The sequence below is a fragment of the Eucalyptus grandis genome, chromosome 4 (assembly GCF_016545825.1).
Source record: "Eucalyptus grandis isolate ANBG69807.140 chromosome 4, ASM1654582v1, whole genome shotgun sequence".
Taxonomy (NCBI): domain Eukaryota; kingdom Viridiplantae; phylum Streptophyta; class Magnoliopsida; order Myrtales; family Myrtaceae; genus Eucalyptus; species Eucalyptus grandis.
This window is the reverse complement of record NC_052615.1, coordinates 28,739,892-28,758,035: the sequence shown is the minus strand read 5'-3', so window position 1 is coordinate 28,758,035 and position 18,144 is coordinate 28,739,892. Positions and strand designations below refer to the sequence as shown.

General features: G+C 43.7%; 3 protein-coding genes across 6 annotated transcripts; 1 reads left to right on the top strand and 2 right to left on the bottom strand.

The window, feature by feature from the left end:
* Positions 1–1,104: 1,104 nt before the first annotated feature.
* Positions 1,105–2,714, bottom strand: LOC104441670 (glutaredoxin domain-containing cysteine-rich protein CG12206). The gene has a single exon (XM_010054856.3). The coding sequence runs from the start codon at positions 2,508–2,510 to the stop codon at positions 1,353–1,355; it is 1,158 nt and encodes a 385-aa protein (XP_010053158.2). The 5' UTR covers positions 2,511–2,714; the 3' UTR covers positions 1,105–1,352.
* A 4,416-nt stretch (positions 2,715–7,130) lies between these two features.
* LOC120292701 (actin cytoskeleton-regulatory complex protein pan1) lies at positions 7,131–10,105 on the top strand. 4 transcript variants are annotated; one of them, XM_039311008.1, is made up of 3 exons: positions 7,131–7,474; positions 8,428–8,658; positions 9,700–10,105. In XM_039311008.1, exons 1-3 carry the CDS (start codon positions 7,191–7,193, stop codon positions 9,734–9,736), a joined length of 552 nt encoding a protein of 183 aa, XP_039166942.1. In that variant the 5' UTR covers positions 7,131–7,190; the 3' UTR covers positions 9,737–10,105. The 4 variants fall into 4 exon arrangements, with proteins under 4 accessions (XP_039166942.1, XP_039166945.1, XP_039166944.1 ...); XM_039311011.1 differs by having other exon boundaries at positions 8,428–8,664; XM_039311010.1 differs by having other exon boundaries at positions 8,428–8,664; positions 9,646–10,105.
* A 51-nt stretch (positions 10,106–10,156) lies between these two features.
* On the bottom strand, positions 10,157–16,302 carry LOC104441668 (probable inactive ATP-dependent zinc metalloprotease FTSHI 1, chloroplastic). The gene is given in 17 exon segments (XM_010054854.3): positions 10,157–10,861; positions 11,036–11,285; positions 11,373–11,485; positions 11,596–11,679; positions 11,915–12,189; positions 12,261–12,375; positions 12,695–12,890; positions 13,086–13,138; positions 13,462–13,590; positions 13,657–13,752; positions 14,338–14,403; positions 14,500–14,553; positions 14,666–14,730; positions 14,733–14,878; positions 14,880–15,097; positions 15,200–15,284; positions 15,369–16,302. Coding segments are annotated over 17 exon segments (2,913 nt in total). The 5' UTR covers positions 16,082–16,302; the 3' UTR covers positions 10,157–10,606.
* Between the last annotated feature and the right edge of the window lie 1,842 nt (positions 16,303–18,144).

Here is an 18,144-nt window from a genome sequence, read left to right as displayed (position 1 = left end):
TCTCACACCTTTCTTGTTTTCGTAGTCACAACTGTATGTCCTTTGGTTTGATGAATTCATTATCACTTCTGATGCTTGTTCCGACAAACACGGGTAAAAAGGAAATTTACCTTTACTATGTTTTTTTGCCAACATTCCACGGCACTTTCGCTTTGTCGGCTTCTCCAATTTTTGTCATTTTCTCATTCTCCCTGTAACTCTTGTCATTAAAACATCCTAAGGGGACGATCTCGTTATTTAGTTCTAGTTCCTAGCAATTATTAACAGGAGCACCAACCGGGAGTTTTGATTGGCCACATCACATTCTCACCATACAGATGTCTCTTCTAGATCAATCCTCATCTTTGATGATCTAAGGGGGTCAAGTATGGCAGTGGAATAGATCACGGCAATGGAAGGTGAATTGCTCCACCTTAGATTAAATGAATTGCAAGAGTTTGTCGATTCGGTCCATTTCCCAAATGGGTTCATGGAACTACGGTTCCAATTTTTCAAACTGGTCTTTAGTGGGTGATCTCTTTAGTGGGTGATTCTGGATTCCTAGATCACCCTTACTTGCGGTGAAAGTGGTGTACCAAACTACATTGCAAAGATCTCGTATGCTGACACAGGACAAAGACCTCAATCTATGTTCATGCATGAGTAAATAATCTTAATCATCAAAGCTGTTGGCAAATTCAGCCACCACCATGCCAAGGCAAAAATCACCGTAGCAGCAACACATCAGGCCTCGTAGGTGCATGACCGTATATTCAGTGAGCGGTCCTAGACAGGCAATACTATATACATACCACAGGTGATCCTCCTGTAGCTGTAAGAAGAGAACTTCTTACATTTTCATGAAGTCAACGAGCCCGACACTTATATCAGTGAATAACAGGACGCCGTCGCCTCTACAAGAAATTGATGTCCCAAGATTATTGTCTCACAAAATCATGTCTCTCTGGCCTCGAATCAAAACAAGTTCGAGTCTGTCAAGAAGATTTTCGACCAACTCATGACATTGCAAGATCATCCGCAGCGTGCAACTACCGGTAGAGTCAAGAGCAGCAAAATGCTGAGACAATAGAGAAGAGAGACGGAAAAAAAAGGCAATAACTCATCAACCCAAAATCGAACGGAGAAAATGAAACCTTCAATTAGATACGATCGTTTCTTTCCGATAAACAAAACAAACTGAACAAGGAAAAGCATTATGCCCACTATGTACAAAGATCGAGGAAAATTGGTATCACTTTGATAGGATGAATTTTGGCATTGTGACCTCTAATTTCTTGAAGAGATCATCGGATGTTGGAGTATTATCACTTGATGAGATGTGTTCGGAACGATGGCTTTGGTCGGGCGTATCCCTAGAGACAGACGGGACAGTGCACGAGCCCGTTCTCGTTGCAGCTGCCGCACCTCTCCTTCCTGCCCTCCACCACCACCTTGCAACTCCCCCCGCAATCCAAGCACGGCACGAACCGGCCCCCGCCGCACCCCTCGCACGCCAGCCTCCCGGCCCCCCGCTCCACCCCTGCGAAGGCCAGCAGCTTCCCGAACCGGCCCGACTCGTTCAGCGCCACCAGCTCCTCCACGCCGCCCAGGTACCGGCCCTTGAGGAACACTCTCGGCACCGGCACCGGCATCGGCGCCGGCGCCGGCGTGCCACCCTCCTCGCCCCCGAAGATCTGCCGCAGCTCGCTGAGGAACTCGCCGTGCAGCGCCACGTCGCGCTCGTCGAACACCGCGCGATGGACCTCCAGTATCGACCTCGCGCGCGCGCAGTCCTCGTAGGTGCGGCGGACGCCGCGCAGGGACGTCGTGTAGATGACCAGCGAGTCTTCGCCGCGCGGCGGGCACTTCTCCGGGAACTCGCTCAGCGGGTCCCGCTTGCCCAGTATGCGCTCGTATGCGGCCATCTTGCCCTCCTTCTCTCGCTCCATCCTGTCCCTCACGACGAAGATGTTGTTCTTCACTGACTTGAATCCCGCCGCCGTCTCCGCCACCCTCGGCTCTGCCGCGACCGGCGGCTCAGTCTTCTTCCTCGGCTCCCTCCGCATCGACTCGGTCTTGCGCAGCGGCGGCTGCGGCTCCGCAGGCTTCGCGGACAGCTTCGCGTCGAGCTCCTCGAGCGTGTGGAACGAGATGCTCTTCCGCGGCGGTGCGGCCCTCTGCGCAGCCTCTCCCCCGCCGCCTTTCGCCGAAGGCGGCGACGGCTTCGGCGGGGGCAATGGTGGCGCGGCGGCGGCGGCGGTCTTGAGGTCCTCGAGGGCCTTACTGACCTCGACCCAGGAGTGGGGGGTCTCGTTCGACTCGAGCGTGTGGAGCTTCTGGAGAATCGGGTCGGGAACGTGCGAGGGCTTGCCGTCAGGGGCGTGGTGGTCCGGAGCAGGAGCGCCGTCCTTCTCGTCGACGAGGTGCCATGGCTCGTCGATGGAGTTGATGTCGAAGACGGCGAAGCTGGAGGGAGGAGGGCGGTAGACGTCGACCTTGGCGTCGATCCGCTTGGAGGAGGCGCAGCCCATGGCGACGGCGGTGTCCGGCGGGAGGGTTTTCCGCTCTGTTCTTTGGCTCTGGAGTTAATGCATGTGTTGTTGGAGGAGGGTTTTGGAGTTTAGACGATGGAGAAGACGGTGGTGACGATGGGAGGAGGAGGGAGGGGCACGTGGTGGTGATGGTTGGAGAGCCAGCGTGTGGTGGTGAGTTGCGGGGTTATCCGAATGATCTTCTGGTGGTAAGTGGCGGCGGGGCGGGGTGGGTGGTGGGGTCGGGTCAGGGCGATTTATAAGCCTCAAGACCATTGAATGGTGGCGGGAATATCCAGGTCGGCCTCGAGAAATCAACGTGTGGAGAAGATAGAGAGATAGCGTGATTTCGAAGATCGCGGAGATGAATATTCGCGCTTCCCTAACTAAATCCGATACGATAGTGATTTTCTCACCATGATTATCTGGGGCTACGGGATAAAAATTCTCTAAATTTCCAAACGAATGCAGCGCGGGATTGACTGAAATCCTTTCGGATTGACGGATCGGTTTTCTTTAGGATTTTGATTTTTTTCTCAATCTACTATTAGTGGAAATGACGACAATTTCTCTCAAATATGGAAGTTGACTGCAAAAAAGCCCAGCAAATTTCGGACCTCTCGATTTGACTGGTTGTCTGACTGACCCTTGGCGAGGTATGTCGAAAGTATGCAAACTTACCCATGTTGCCATTGCGCCTCCATTGGCGCATTTTCGACTTGTTCTTCCAAATCAGCCAGCGCCCTCTCCCTTACACCTACCTGTATACAAAACCGCATGGAAGCTGAATGGTCGTGGACAGCATAACCCTTCTAGTCGGGTCAACATGCCTTTATTTCGCACGGTGCTCGAAGGCCGATAAGAATTTCCATTCTCAAATTGATGGTCGAGATTTGTCTAGACATTAAGATTACCGAAGGGAGGAAGGTGATGTGTCGGGAAAATCTGTACATGGACCTCATGCAGTTGAAGAGGTCGATAAAAGTGCACAAGCCTTGGGAGAAAAAAAAAATTCTGTCAAAATGTTTTGTAAAATCGCTTTATTACAAAATATTCTCATTTATTAATTAAGTGGAAAGATGGTATAAGAATACTTTTGAAAATTTGAAATTTTGTGAGTAAAAATGAGTTGTGATCAAATCATTTTGTAGCTTCTCTAAGCTGGTGAGAGATGCGCAAGATATGGCGGTTTCAGGAGAAATGCATCATCGCCTAGATTCTCTACTGCATCCGACCAAATGAAAGTGTCTCAATAGAGGTCAATCGACATTATTTCCCCCGGAGAAGGGACCGGAGCAAGTATCATAAGCGAAACAGAATACCCGACGAAGTGCAGCACGCGAAGATTGCGGAAGAGCTCGATGCTAGGCATCGGCAGGATATGAAGTATACGCCAGGCCAAATTGCTACTTCCGGGGGTCCTCGCGGCCTGTATCGGCATGAACTTAAAACGCAGCAAAGTTTATGGAGCTTAAAGCAGAGCAGCAATAGTCGTTTTAAAGTTTAAATGAGATGAGTTTGAAATCTCGATGTGAATGCATCAGTCTCCCTTAGGAACCGGGCGTCATCTTCTTGACGGCAGCTTCTATGGCAGGCATGCTTTTCTGGAGGATGAACCACTGATCGTTCGTCAAGCTAATGCCTGTGGACGCGAAGGAGAGGGAAGCACACATGAGAATTGCCACAGCTAAAAGATGAAGGATAAACCTTCTTGTTATCATCAAATTTATGAAAGACAAAGCTAGAGAGACAAGCTCTAAGTAATGGACACCACCGGGCAAGCATGTCAACTAAAGACTCTCGTATACATGCATGCAAGTCGATGGCATTGCACTAGCTTCATCGTTGGCAAAACCGGCATATACAGAACAAGCTTTGTGCTCACGGATGCAAGCATTAATTCTGAGAAAAAAAGGAAAGATTAATAGGAACTTCTGAGGCGGGGTAAGTCGAAAGTCTGCCTAGGAAAGCCATTTGCTTTTGATAACAGCGATGATCAATCGTGAAAATGTCATGGGGGAAATCCGAAACCCACCCAATCAATCTTTTCTAACTGTATCCCCGTCAATTGCTTGTAAGCTTCTGCTCTAGTTCTTCCCTCTTGCGCTACATGCATTTTACTCTAATTTCGCAATTCCTATATTGCACCATAACCAATATTACGTGGGAGTGTTCGTGGACCAATGAAAATCTCTCAACTCGTGCATTGCCTAGTGATCTCTATGAACACCTCTTCATTTCTATAAGAACTTTATCTTCTGGAGGATCCAATGAGCAACAATGAAATGCATACATCTCACTTAAATAGATGTATCTTATCAAGACTAATTCATGAAAAGAAGGGCTCGAATAACATTCTGCTGTTGATCGTCGCAATGTGGAAAATGAAGATTAAACCACTGTAAAACCACTTGAGATTACCTTTGCGCGAAGGATAATCTTTCCCGTCTTTCTTGTAGTATTCCCTCATCGACACAGAGTCTTTCCTTTGAACTTCCCGACCGTCACCTTTCTGTTGCTGGATAGCTGTAAACAATGCCAAAAGGAAACAAGGTCGCCATGGATTAAGAACAGTTATGGCGAGTCATCGATGTTTAGGAGGAAGAACGTGTAGAGGTTCATTCAACTCGACGAAGCAGATAAAATTTTCTTTTTTGCTCTAGAAGCGAACATCATCTCATCAGGGAAAAGAAAATCATGACATTCCATTGCATCAGGCGTCACAGTAGCTCAAGCAGACGACAAGCTCGAGAAGAACAAAAGCCAAAAAGAGAGAGAGAATCATCTAAGCGGAGGTAAAACGAATGGAGTTCTCCCGAGGGAACTGAAAGAGTTCCAAATCTCTCCACTACGGTCGCCGCCATCAACGTTTTTTCATGGCGCTTCGTATTCGACTCCCTCCAGCGACATGAGTTTAACGGGAAAAAAGGGAATCAGTGCATGGAGATCGAGAGAAACATGCTCACGTTGCAGATGATGAGGTCGCCGCCCTCGGTGTACTCCTGATCTTCTTCACGGTCTTCCTCCACTCTGCCGCCATCCTCCGGAACTCGCTCCTCCTCGAGGAACGCCTGCTTAGCCTGGCTGACGGTCGCCCTGTACTTCGGTAGCGAGAGGTTGACTCCAAGCCTCCTGGACACCTCCATCCGCAGCTGATGCTCGGTCATCTCGTCCGCCACGTCCGACTCCTGCAGCACCTCCCGCGCGGTCTTCGCGATCAGCTGCTCCATGTCTGCACTCATCTTCGACCTCCTCCGCTGAGAAATTCGAGCACAGACCTTCCTGCGTTACTTGAGAGAGAGAGAGAGAGAGAGAGAGATGTGAACGAGAAATGAGCGGGAGAGAACTCTATTATATGCTTCTCAGCACCTGATAATTTCAAGAACTTTGGGAAATTTTTTTCATTTCTCCATCATTTTACTCCCAAAGAGCAATTCCATTAATGAGTGCACCCATCCCATGAAGCTGGCCTAAGATTCTTTGCCTTTTTTTCGCACGTTGATATTTGGAAAATTTATGTATGCCTGCCATTTCCGTGCGATGGATTAATAGGAAGGATCTTTATTAGGAGCATATGTAAGACGGCTGGCATCTGAAAAAAGCTTCTTCTTTTTTCCGATAAAAGCTGAACCGGTGCGTATGTGGAGAGTATAACCCTAATGATTATTTTTACAAGCAATGTCGGATCACTTCTACATGTATTATTGTAATGTTGTGCAAATTTTTCTTGACATAAGTGAATTTTGAGATAAAGATGGGTGGAAAGAAAATGTTAGACACTCAATGTACCTAATAAAAGTAAGAATGAAATTAATTAAAAATTTAGAAGCTTTTAGTAATGATTTAACTTGTGACTCATTTCATGAAAATATAAGTTACAATGGTAGGTGACAAGCAAAAACTTGTAATTTGAAAGAAAAAAAGGTTGCGGAGGCTTTGGTACAGTTGTGATTGTATTGCAATTTTCAAGTTGAGACTGGTAACATATTTTAATAAAAATATTCACACATGTTGATCTTTGTTATATATTTTTATCAAACACATACGAGAATTACTATATCTTTTTATTAAGGGAAAATGACATAAATAATTTCTTTATTTTCATCTATTGTACAATCCCCTCCTTAGATTTTTAATATGTCCAATAGAATCTCTAAACTATTAGTAAATGTTAGTCCTTATATTACATGAAAATGTTTGATGCCATCGTTTCGTGAATTCAAGTTAATACAATCCATTGACATGACTTCCAATTTTTTAGATATGGACAATGAATAATGAAAAAATTAACACATGAATTATACATTCATCCCAAAATTTGTGCATTGTCAAATAATGAAGGACATGTTAACGTTATAATATCATTTTTCCTAATCGAAATTAACCGAATAAAAAGACGGATATGTTAACTCATCATTTTTAGTACTTTAACTCAGTGGATGATAATACTCAATGTCATTAAACACCGTCTCATTCGTTGCTTGAGCCAACGAAAAATATGAATTATATTCAACAAATCAAAATTTCAAGACAAAAAAAATTATGGACTGATTTTGTTAATTTTCCCCGTGAAATATCAACGTGAAAAGGGCTCGTGACTTGCGTGTGGCCACCATTATCATCGTTCTCTCTCTCTCTCTCTCTCTCGCGGACACGCACGGAGGCACGAAGAGAGAGAGGATGGCGACGACGCTTTTCGCAGCTCCGCCGTGTCACCGCCGCCCTCTCTCCCGCCGCCATTGCTTCAGCGGCGGAGCTCCGCGGTTGGATTCGTGGGGGCCGTCGAGTCGCGTCCGTCGTGCTCCTAGCAAGCTCAATTTCTCCGCCTCTTCTTCTACTCCGACTTCTTCCTCCGTCGTGGAAGATGGCCTCCCTCCTCCGCCGCCGCCGCCGCCGCCGCCGTCTGACCCCGCTCCTCTCCGGCCGGCCTCCGCCGTCGAAGGCGGTGACGTCGCTCCTCCGAGGTATCTTCCCCCCTTTTTCTTCTCATAATGTTCGCTCAAGCCGTCGAAATGTTTTGGACGGAGTCGTCCTTCACCAATTGGTGCGAAGTGGAATTTGGGCGTCAAGTCAGTTACTTTAAGAAGTGTTAGCATTTGGGTTGATGATGGTTTGGATTATATTGCTGTCATCTTCAAAATAGTTGAGCAGAGTCTGTGTTCCTACTTTTGGATTTTTCCAAAGAAGGATTCGGAAGTGGTGGTTGTTCCATGTAAGATGAGGGGAACTGGTTGGCGGCGGCGCTGCCGACAAGTTGACAATGCCTTGCTGGTGGTGGTAAAGTTGCCAGAAAGAGATGGTGACAGAGGCGACTGCCTGTAGTTGGAGTATGTAATCAGTAGGTGGCTGTGGTTGCGGCGGCAGCGGCATTGGTGCCAGCGGAACGGCAGCATGTGCTTCAATTTTCATTAATTGTAATTGAGCTGCGTAAAATGATTAGGACACCCCAGGGTGCTTGGTAGTTGGTAGTTCATCTAGAAATTGATAGAAATGGTAAGCCGAGAGATGAGTTGTACCTCATGCTTGCCATCGATCTTTCTTATTTTAGATACTCTATTTCCGGCTTTAAATTTTTTGTCAGGTGGACCTATGTTGTTTACGGGTTCATTAGGAAGAGGGTACCAAACTAGGAACTTACAGTTCAGTTGACTTTTAGATTCTGTGTTAGAGCAGTGGATTTCGAGTTAAGTTGAATCCCATATGTACCGTGTACTGTGCATAATGCCTATGATCCTGTATCGATTTGTTGTCTTGACTCATTGTTCGTTTCTAGAGCATGTCATACTTGCCATGCTTGTTAAATCTTGTGGCAAAATTTTTGATTCCAATCTGGTGATCTGCTCCTCCATCGTGAGGTGTTAATTTGCAAATTTCAAGAATTTCAGGATCACACTGACATAATTACTTTGATGTGCAGGGGTTGCAAGGCCTGTGGGAGAGAGGAACTAGAGAGGGGATGCAATGGAGAGGGGAGGATACAAGGTGGCATTGCGACAGTCCCAGGCTTTGGTTGGTGGCCAATAAAGGCTTACAGGCCTTGTCCTGGGTTTGTAGCATCTGGCGGTCGATATCGCCGGCAGGGGCAAAGCATGGATGAGGTTGCTTTTGGAAGAGGCGGTTCTGCATCTGGTGATGAATCTGACTCAAGGTAAAGGTATTCATTTGTCTGCCTTCATCGAGGTTTTATGAATTTATGGCACTGCAGGAGGGTCGTCTAAATGATTATTGATGACTGCTGGATTATGTTTATTGAATGTTGGGTTTGGATTAAATGGTTTTGAGTGTTTGAAACTGAACGTTAGCTCATTTGTAAGTTTGAGCATTAATTTCCGGGCATAAGGATTAAGAAATTCTTCTGGTTTAGGTCAGTGTCGTAACAGACTTTTGATCTCTGAGGACGGCATGCATGTGGAGTCTGTATTCGCGTATATGCCAAATTAATTTTAGGTTCTCCTGTGCAATTAGTCTTAGTATGCTCCTAATATGTAGAGAAATCAAATCTTCCTTCAGTGCAGCAAAATACGTTATATTCTCTGTTTTCTAGGACAACCTTAGTTATGACAAGCCACAATGCGCAACTATAGCTAATGTACAAATGCAATCGTGGTTAGGCCTTAGCAAAGATAAGACCTCCTGTTTCAACCTCCTTTCCTTAGCCTAACGGTGTTGCATTTTTCTTTTCTTTTCTTTTCTTTTACTCCGCCCGGGATTTGGATTTGTGAATTTTCCTGATCCATTGTTGGACAACCTGTCCATATTGTTTATTTTTTTACTAATAACTTTCATTTACACTTATGCTTGAATGGTTTGTTGTGACTTTGTTTATGTCTCGTCTCTTGTTTTTAGTGCTTCAATCACATGAGTGTGTTTCTCGGTTAATCTTGAAAGCTTTGAATTCTCATTGAAAAGCCTGACATTTTATAGATATCCAGATCATAAAGTGTGGCTGTGACTTCCTTTTTTCTTTTTCTCTTTTCTCTTGTTTTGGTGAACTAGCCCTGTTTATATGGTTATAATAGTCAAGCTGAAATAAAATTAGTTTTAAGCCGGAGCTCTCTCTTTCTAATAATCACTTCCTATTAGTGTTGATAGTGACAATTTAAGAACTACTGGAATTCTGTTGCATATTTTTCAGTTCTTGAAGCATCAGCATGTTTCAAACTGGGTAAGCTACTGATGAATTCTGCAGCAAGAAAGGGCGAGATCGGAGGAAATTCAATAGATGATACTTTCCCATTCACGATAGCCAGACAAGTTCACAATCCTACTGGCCTCCTGGGACACCTGGAAAGCCGGAAGAGAAGTGAAGGGATGAATGCATATCATCTGTCCTCATCTTAGCTACGTCAGTTTCTGATGCTTGGACTGCAGGGTGCGGTGATGGTCAATGTATCTTTCTTGTTAAGTACTTTCTTTTGGTTGCACTTAACATCAACAAATATACACATTACCTCTGAGTCTTGAATGCTTTCAACTGCTCTGCTTCCAGCAAACGAAATAGAACAGCTCCGCAAAGACTGCAAATAATGTTGTACCTCATTCCTTGGATGGTCGATCAATATTGGAGTAAAAGAAACAATATAATTGAATTTGAAGATGGTTTTTTTCCCCACTTAGTCATTTGCATTGCATTGGTAGAATTTAAGTTCGGTTGTTCAATCACTTTTGGATAATTCAATCGTCACCCATAAGCAGAGAACTCAGGAGTCATCTGGGAAACTAGACTTGAGCTGTTACAAGATCCTGCTGACCAAAACAAACCTTCTGATAAACAATTCCTGTAAATCATGTACAAAAATGAACAAGTGGCTTGTCTTTTTATCTCTCACTTATGGCATCATTTCATTTAACCAACTGCTGTCCTTCCCCTATAATACTCATAACTACTCTTTAACATCTACACGAATTTTAAGCACCATATAAGCGTCTTATTTCTGACCCCAGACTCAGAAGCGGCCAACAGTCCTCTTAGGTTACGCATTTGTCTCTTTTATTGGACTGAGCTGAAGCAAATAAACACCAAGCGCCACGAATATCACCATGCTCTTGTCATTCACGCTATTTCTGAATGCAACCTTTCAAATGAGATGAGGAAATCACCCACAGGAGAGTCCTCCCTCACACCCATCAAGGGATCTACTGTATCGAGCCAGGCCACATGATGTTTCAAAGGCTTTTTTCTTCTGATTGCGAAACAAGTGCGTACTCCAAATCACTTGTTTCTTGTTTGAAGAATGGAAGACTCCCGGATTTTCCTCCGCCAAGAGAAGGCTCACGGGTGTTTGTGGCGGGTATTTATTCAAAATGAAGTCAATTTCCTCTCCACTGATTTCTTCCTGGTTGAGGAGAACCTAAATTCGGATCCAAAGGGCTCAGGATTAGTACTCTCGTATAAGAGCATGAAACAAATAGTCAACACACTCAGCATGCCTCACAATTTAGCTTGACTCTGGTTTCACTTGGCCCCGAGATTTGAAGATACTGAAAAGTTTAAAACGAGGAATCAGTCACATCAAGTATTTTACCTTCACAGCTTTGAGCAGGGCCGCATGGTGCTCCCTGAGCAGAGCAACGGTCCTTTCATACATGTCATGTATGAGATCTTCCGTCCTTTGAGCAACCTGATCATCCAAGTTGAAATTTATCGGTGGTTCAATCAAACCGTAGTCGTCATAGAGTGATCCTTCAAAGTCCAGCCTTGGTCCGACAAATTTGACGTTCTTTCTCCAAGGAGGTGGTTCGCCATGGATGACCATTGGATTCTCCAAATTCCATCTGTTGATCCAGCATGGAAAACCCCAGTATTAAACACCATGAGATGTTTGAAAAGGAAATTCACTGATTACAGCACAAGGGACCAACATTGTCAAAATTTTACGAGCAAGCCAAGAAGCATCTGCAAGATACCCAACAGATGCTCTCGATGTATCCCGTCCATAAATAACCTCTTCAGCTGCACGTCCTCCAAGCAAAACCTACAGTTCGAATACAGCAGGATAAGGATGGGATTCAATTTAATCTATTGACAGAAATAAGAGGAAGGGAAGAAACATCAGCTGCCTATTAGCCAAAGAGAGTGTCATACCTGAAGGCGATGAAGCAATTGTGGCCGGCGCTCAAACATATATTTCTCGTCATCAAGTCGGTGAAAAATAACTTGAGACAATGTCTGCATGTTCCCAAGTTAACCATTCAGTAATAAGAGGAGCCCTAAATAAAGCTTAAAAGGAAAGTAATAATTGGAGCAAATCTGATGATGACACTGATTGCTTTACAACTAATGGCACCGGAAGGTAGGCATCCAACATAATGACTTGTTACAGGTCATGAACATGCTGAAGAAATCTCAGGTCTTTGTGAAAGAATAAAACAGGATATAGAGGACTTGGGAACAGAAAGAGGACCTCTCCACGAGGGATGATTGAAATCCGATCACAGTATTCGACATCGGCATTCTCATATCTCTTCAGAAGATGAGAAGTCATTGCAACTCCTACTTCAGTGGTAGCTCTCCTACATTGTCCCTGATGACCTAACTCTATTCCAACACGTCTTGGCCCCACGGTAAGTCTATCAGCTGCGTCATCCATATCTGATCGAAGAATTGATCCATGTCCTTTCCTAACTGCTACTAGAGCAGCCTCTTGGACAAGCTGAGCCAATCGTGCTCCGCTCCATCCTATTGATAATTCAAACACAAATTTCAGATATTGAACCAACAAATTGAAAATAGTAGAGAAACATAGCTACCTGGCAAATTCTGTGCATATGACGATAAATCAACAGTCTCTGACATCTTTACTTTGCTCGCGTGAATTTTTAGAATATCACGTCTCCCTTTTGCATTAGGAGGCCGTATCTTAATCTGCAGTATACTCACAATACAGAAATAAAGAAATAAAAGTTCAAAAACATGAAATAGTCCAGCATATACTGAGGAAAGTCATGAACAGAACAGGGAGAGAAGAATAAACCAAGTAGGGAAATTTAATTAAAAAAAAAAAAAAGCAGATCAAACAGGATTGGCCACCTTAAAAGCTAATTCTAAAAACTCAGGCGCCCAATATCAAGAGCATCCTTGATACCAAGTATGAATTTAACCCAGCTTTTTACTATTCAATTTCTCCTTTGGATTCAGTCTAGCTAAAATAAAGTACGGCTACTATTCACTAGCAGAAACAAACCTTCCGATCAAAACGGCCAGGACGAAGGAGTGCAGGATCTAATAGGTCCCTACGGTTTGTAGCTGCCAGAAATATCACACCTTTTCCAGTATCAAACCCATCAAGCTCTATAAGAAGCTGATTCAATGTGGTTTCCCTTTCTTGAGTTCCAGCATTGTACAGGTGGTCGGTGGATTCCTTGAAGATTCCTTGACGCCTGATCATAGATAAACAAAAAACCAAAAAGACTGGCAAAAGTTACAGGCTTACCATGCACATTAGACTAGCTCTAATTACTATTGTAGTGACAACTGTCCCCTCCAAAACATAGGCAACTGAGGAATTTCCCAAGGACAAAAATGTGACAGGAAGAGCCCAATCAATCAAGAGCTGGCTCAGATAGAAGACTAACCTGGTTGCCAGGGCATCAATTTCGTCAATGAATATAACCGAAGGCTTATTTACCTGCAAAAACAGATAAACCTTGAAATCAGATGAACTATTAGAATAGTTAAAAAACTAAAGCGGTAAAAAGATGTTGACAACTCCAAAAGCAGGTGAACCAACCACTTGATAAGTAAATGTGTGTTACAAGGAAATAGCCCATAAATTTGGGCGTAACATACAATGAAGCTAACCTCTGTCAAAAGATGACATAATAAAGAGCAGGTAATTGCATCAAATAGTTTGAAAAGTTGACAAAATTCCATGATCCTTAACTCAGTGTAGGCCTAATTGTTACATTAAGGAATTAATCCTTGACTAGAATAGTATGGTTAATACAATACCTTTGCTCTCTTAAATAGATCCCTGATACGAGCAGAACCGACACCGACTAAAACTTCAACAAATTCAGACCCAGCCATTTGGTAAAATGGAACGCCAGCTTCACCAGCTATGGCTTTGGCAACCAGCGTCTGCGGAATAATAGAAAGGGTGAGAAGAGCCAAAGGAATTTGCAGGAGAAACCAAATAAAACCAACCTTTCCACACCCAGGAGGTCCCTCCAAAAGGACACCGTGGGGAGGCTTGATTCCCATCTTATCAAACAGTTCTGGATTCTTCAGGTACCTCACTAACTAACCAGCAAAATAAACAAAATCTGTGAGCTTCTGCTGGACGATTGTAACAAATCAAAAGCACATTCTGGACTTACAATATAAAGATGTCATTACAGAGCAAAATGCACTATAGTAAGCAAGGCCCCTTTAAATATAATCTGTTCTAAACAGGAAATTTGGGGTTAAAACAAGATTCTAGCTAGTGTTACCGTTTGCATGTGAATGTATGCAAAAATGCCTACGTGTCTGTTTCAGGCTACAAACAACAATATTTTCAAAATTTCAGTATGAACTCACCCTTAAAGAAATAAATTGAGTTAGGGATGCAAATATCACACATGCTGCATCCAGATTATCTAACTTTGTAAGGCATGATTTGCTAGAACAATATTTTTCATCGTGCAAAATTCCCAAAGCTCAGAGAATACAGGGAAGTGTTGAACATGTAAAAAAGATGTTAGATTCATGTCTTTAGATAGTAGTTCTCCAATGAAAACTCTTGTACCATTTGTTAAAGATAAATCAAAGGGATCATTCAGTCAGGAAGAAAGCAATAGATTAGCTGTTCTTACAAGTGAATACCCATAGAACAAGAGTGATTACCTCTTGAAGTTCCTCCACAGCCTCATCTATCCCTGCCACATCGCCGAACTTTACTCCTGTTGAACCCTGGAATATTTCATCCACAGAGAACATTCTTAAAATTTAGTCGACATTCTACACTAGCAAAGAATGCTTGGATACAAATTACAAAACGAAACTAACATCAACACGAGCTTCTGCTTTGGATCTTGAAAAATCAATTCCTTGCCATAGATCCTGCATAATGGTAAGTGATGTCACGCAAAGAATTAAACAGTTAACGGACACTAGAATATTGCTATTGCAACGCACTAAAAGCAAGAGAAAATGACAAAGAGAAGAGTAGTACCCATTTCCTGAAGTTCTTAGGTCTTCTCGACAGAGTGAAACGGACTAGAAGGACCATAGTCAAAGGACAAAGCTTATCGGTTTTAGCATTTCGAGGCTAGCCGAAACACCACCAAATGTGTAAAACTCGTAAAACTTGGAGAAGATCCCTCCATCACTGAATAGATCGACAACATTGTCCCACACCCTCTCAAAAATGCTAAGGATAAGACCGAAAGAGCTTGAAAAATGGTCTGGCTATTGGCCAAACAATATATACTGTCGTGACAAAGATGAAACTGGTAACAGCAAAAACTGCTGAAGCTAAAAAACCCCCTACTACCACTGCTGCAGCAGCCATAATAGCTGTGATCATCCCAAACTCAACCATCATTCTGCTAGATATGGAAGATGCCACCGGATGAGGATATTCTGGTAAATTTCCCACCCAAGACTACAGAAAATGTCATCAGCAAGAATGGAAAATCAGAGGAATTCACCATCTCCAGTCCCATATATGCACAAAACTTTGGAAGCAAATAATAAACTGAATTACCATAGTTTGCCTCTCTATTTCATACGTCGGACCATTGTATTCCTCCAGAAGAGCTTGAGCTTCACCCTGATTCAGCTTCATAGCCCTACAGACAACTACATGGCTCAACAACCAAAAGAAGACCTTTAAACAAACTATGTGGCAAAAAACTACAAGTAAAGAAATGTACCATCGAGTTCTATGTAAACTCCTATCCCCAGGGATCTCTTTCAACTCTATTATAAAATCCCTAAACCCATTAGCCGTCGAAATGCTGGGAACCTCCTTTGAAGTCAACAACTTGACTTTATCACTTTCCATAGCTTTCCTGAAATCCTCCAAGCTCATCTTGGGCAATGCCTCCAAATTCCTATCGAACTCCTCTTCCTCGGACAAGTCTTCGCCGAACACTTGCTCGGGGACGTACAATTTCCCCTTGTACTCCCTCAGTAGGTCTTTCAAGTACACCGACTCCTCCTTCGCGGCGGCCTTAGCCTTGTCCTGACCCTCATCACTCCCTCTCTTCGATTTACCTCTCTTGTCCAGCGTCCGTCTCAAAATCTCAAACGCACCCACGTCAGTATTCTTGCTCAAGTTCTCTCTTTCCTTCAAAGTGTAGAACTTGTCCCCTATCAGGTACCTGGGCTCGACCTGACTGGGGTTCTCCTGCAAAACCCTTGCCACAAAATCATCCCCTTTAGGAGGAGTCGAGCCTGAACTCGATTCGCACAAAACTCTAAAGAAATTTCGAGTTATTCCCGTCCGCAACCGAATTCCTCGAACAGAACTCGAGCGTTCGAGCCCCCGGCGAGTGAGAATCGGAGCGGGGCACAACCCGCTCGAGTGCACACGCGGCCTGGCGTAAAAAGCCCTAGATGACAGCAGAGTGTCAATACCGCTCATGTTCAAGGGGAAGAGCTTCGATTCGCGGGGGCCGCTCGGCTACGGTTTCTAATGCATTCGTTCGAAAGGCCGCGGCTTTAGCGCATTTCCGCGGATTTTATCAAAAGGGGTGGGGACAAATTTTGAGCTTGAACGAGCCGAAACGATTCGCCATGGACGACGGTGTTCGAGCTGGAGAAGAAGACACTGCGGAGAACTCCACGGGTTTTATCCTAACCAAACCGAAACTCTCTTTTGCAGGCTGCGGCCAGAACGGGTCGGGCTGAAATAGCCCGCGGAGCGGCAGTAAAGGACCGGGTTTTTTTTAACCCGCTCCCAGCGACGTTTTTATTTGATCGAATTTTGAATTATCAATTTTTGCTAGTGTCTTACAAACTTTTTACAGAACCTGTTGACTCTTCTATCAAATTACAAAAGAAATTATTCTTTATCGAGGTTATCGTTAGAATCAAGTTGGAGACATAATGTTTGATTGAACCGAAAGAAAAAAAAATCAAATTATGCTTTCAAGTTCGACTAACCAAATTTAATTAAGAACGGAATCTTTCTTTAGACTTTTAAAGTGTAACGATATATATACACATCCTATTTTCTTAAATTTTAGAAAGGGCTAGCGTTGATCATTAATGTAGTTAGTGTTTACTCTTTCTAGAGTTTTACCATAAGGTCTGAAATCATGAAAAAGAAATTCACTCAAAATTACTCGCAACCCATTGTTATTAACTAGATAAATTCCACTAAACTAGCTGTATCGAGATGCTAGAAGTCCAAAACCCATTAACCCCAATCGAGATATGTGTAGTATTAACACAAGTGAGTTCGATTTTGAAATACAATTTGGAAAGTGGACATCAAAGTGATAGTGGCTACGTTTAGGAACTGCCTTCCTAAAGCCCCTTGGGCATTCAAAGCCCTTTGGGCCAAATACTTGGTGCTCTACAAACTTTTTTTGAGCTCCCTTTGCCTAATGCAAGCCTTCAAAAAGACAGCCCCTAAGCTATCTTGGGCTTTCTAGGCTGTCTTGGGCTTTCTCGACATGTTGACCTTGGGGGCTAGTGAAAATATTATCCCGAAATTATCCTTACTAATTTTTTTTTTTTTTTTTTTGGGGTTTTCCCCAATAATTGTTCATCTCCATCTTCTTCCCTTCTCTTTGTTGAATAGGACCAACATATGCGCATGGTGGCTAGTGAAGGATAGGCGAAGTGCGGCGAAAGGCAGGTGGTGCGGCTAAGGGCAAGTGGTTTGGCTAGGGTGGCATGACCCTTCGGCGAGGGTCGTGGCATGACAAGAGTTGTTGCGACCCAGATCGAGCAGCCCAGTGACCTTTGCATGAAGGTCGTACCACGACAGGTCATGCGATCGTCTGATGAGGGTTGCTGTGACCCAGATCTCACGATGCGACCTTTGCACGAAGGTTGTGGCGCAACGGATCGCATGGCCATCCAACTAGTGTTGCCGCGCCACGGAGCATTTGCTCTTCGTCGGACCGCCTGCCCTTCACTAGTTAGTGTTAGCTCTTCACCGATAGTCACCGGCCAAGCCCTTAGTCGGCCAACTCTCCTCCTTTTTTTTTTTTTTTTAATAACAAAATTTTTTTGCAAATTTAATTTTTCTAAACATTATTTTGCTCAAAGGTCTTTAATAATGGGCTTTTATAAATATAATTTACTAAACACAATTTGCATTTTGAAAAACTCTTTTAACTTAAAGGCATTTGCATTTCCTAAAGACTTTTCTCAAAAGCTTTTCCACAAAAGCCTTTCCACAAAAGCCTTTCCAAACGCACCCAGTGTACGTACATGTAAGGTCGAGTTAGTGTTTGGTGATCTTAGGATTCTCTTCCTCTAAAAGTTAGCTTAAAGGATGGAGATTTTTTCTCAAACTTATAAACTGACCACAAATCTCTTCTATAATTGATATGGGACAATCTTAACAATCTTCCATTCACACATCGAGTCAGGGTCAAAACCATAACAACTTGTAACTCTCACGCTCAACAATCTCCTCTCCACACATCGAGTCTGGATCGGAGCCGCAACAATCATAATTCTCCCATGTGA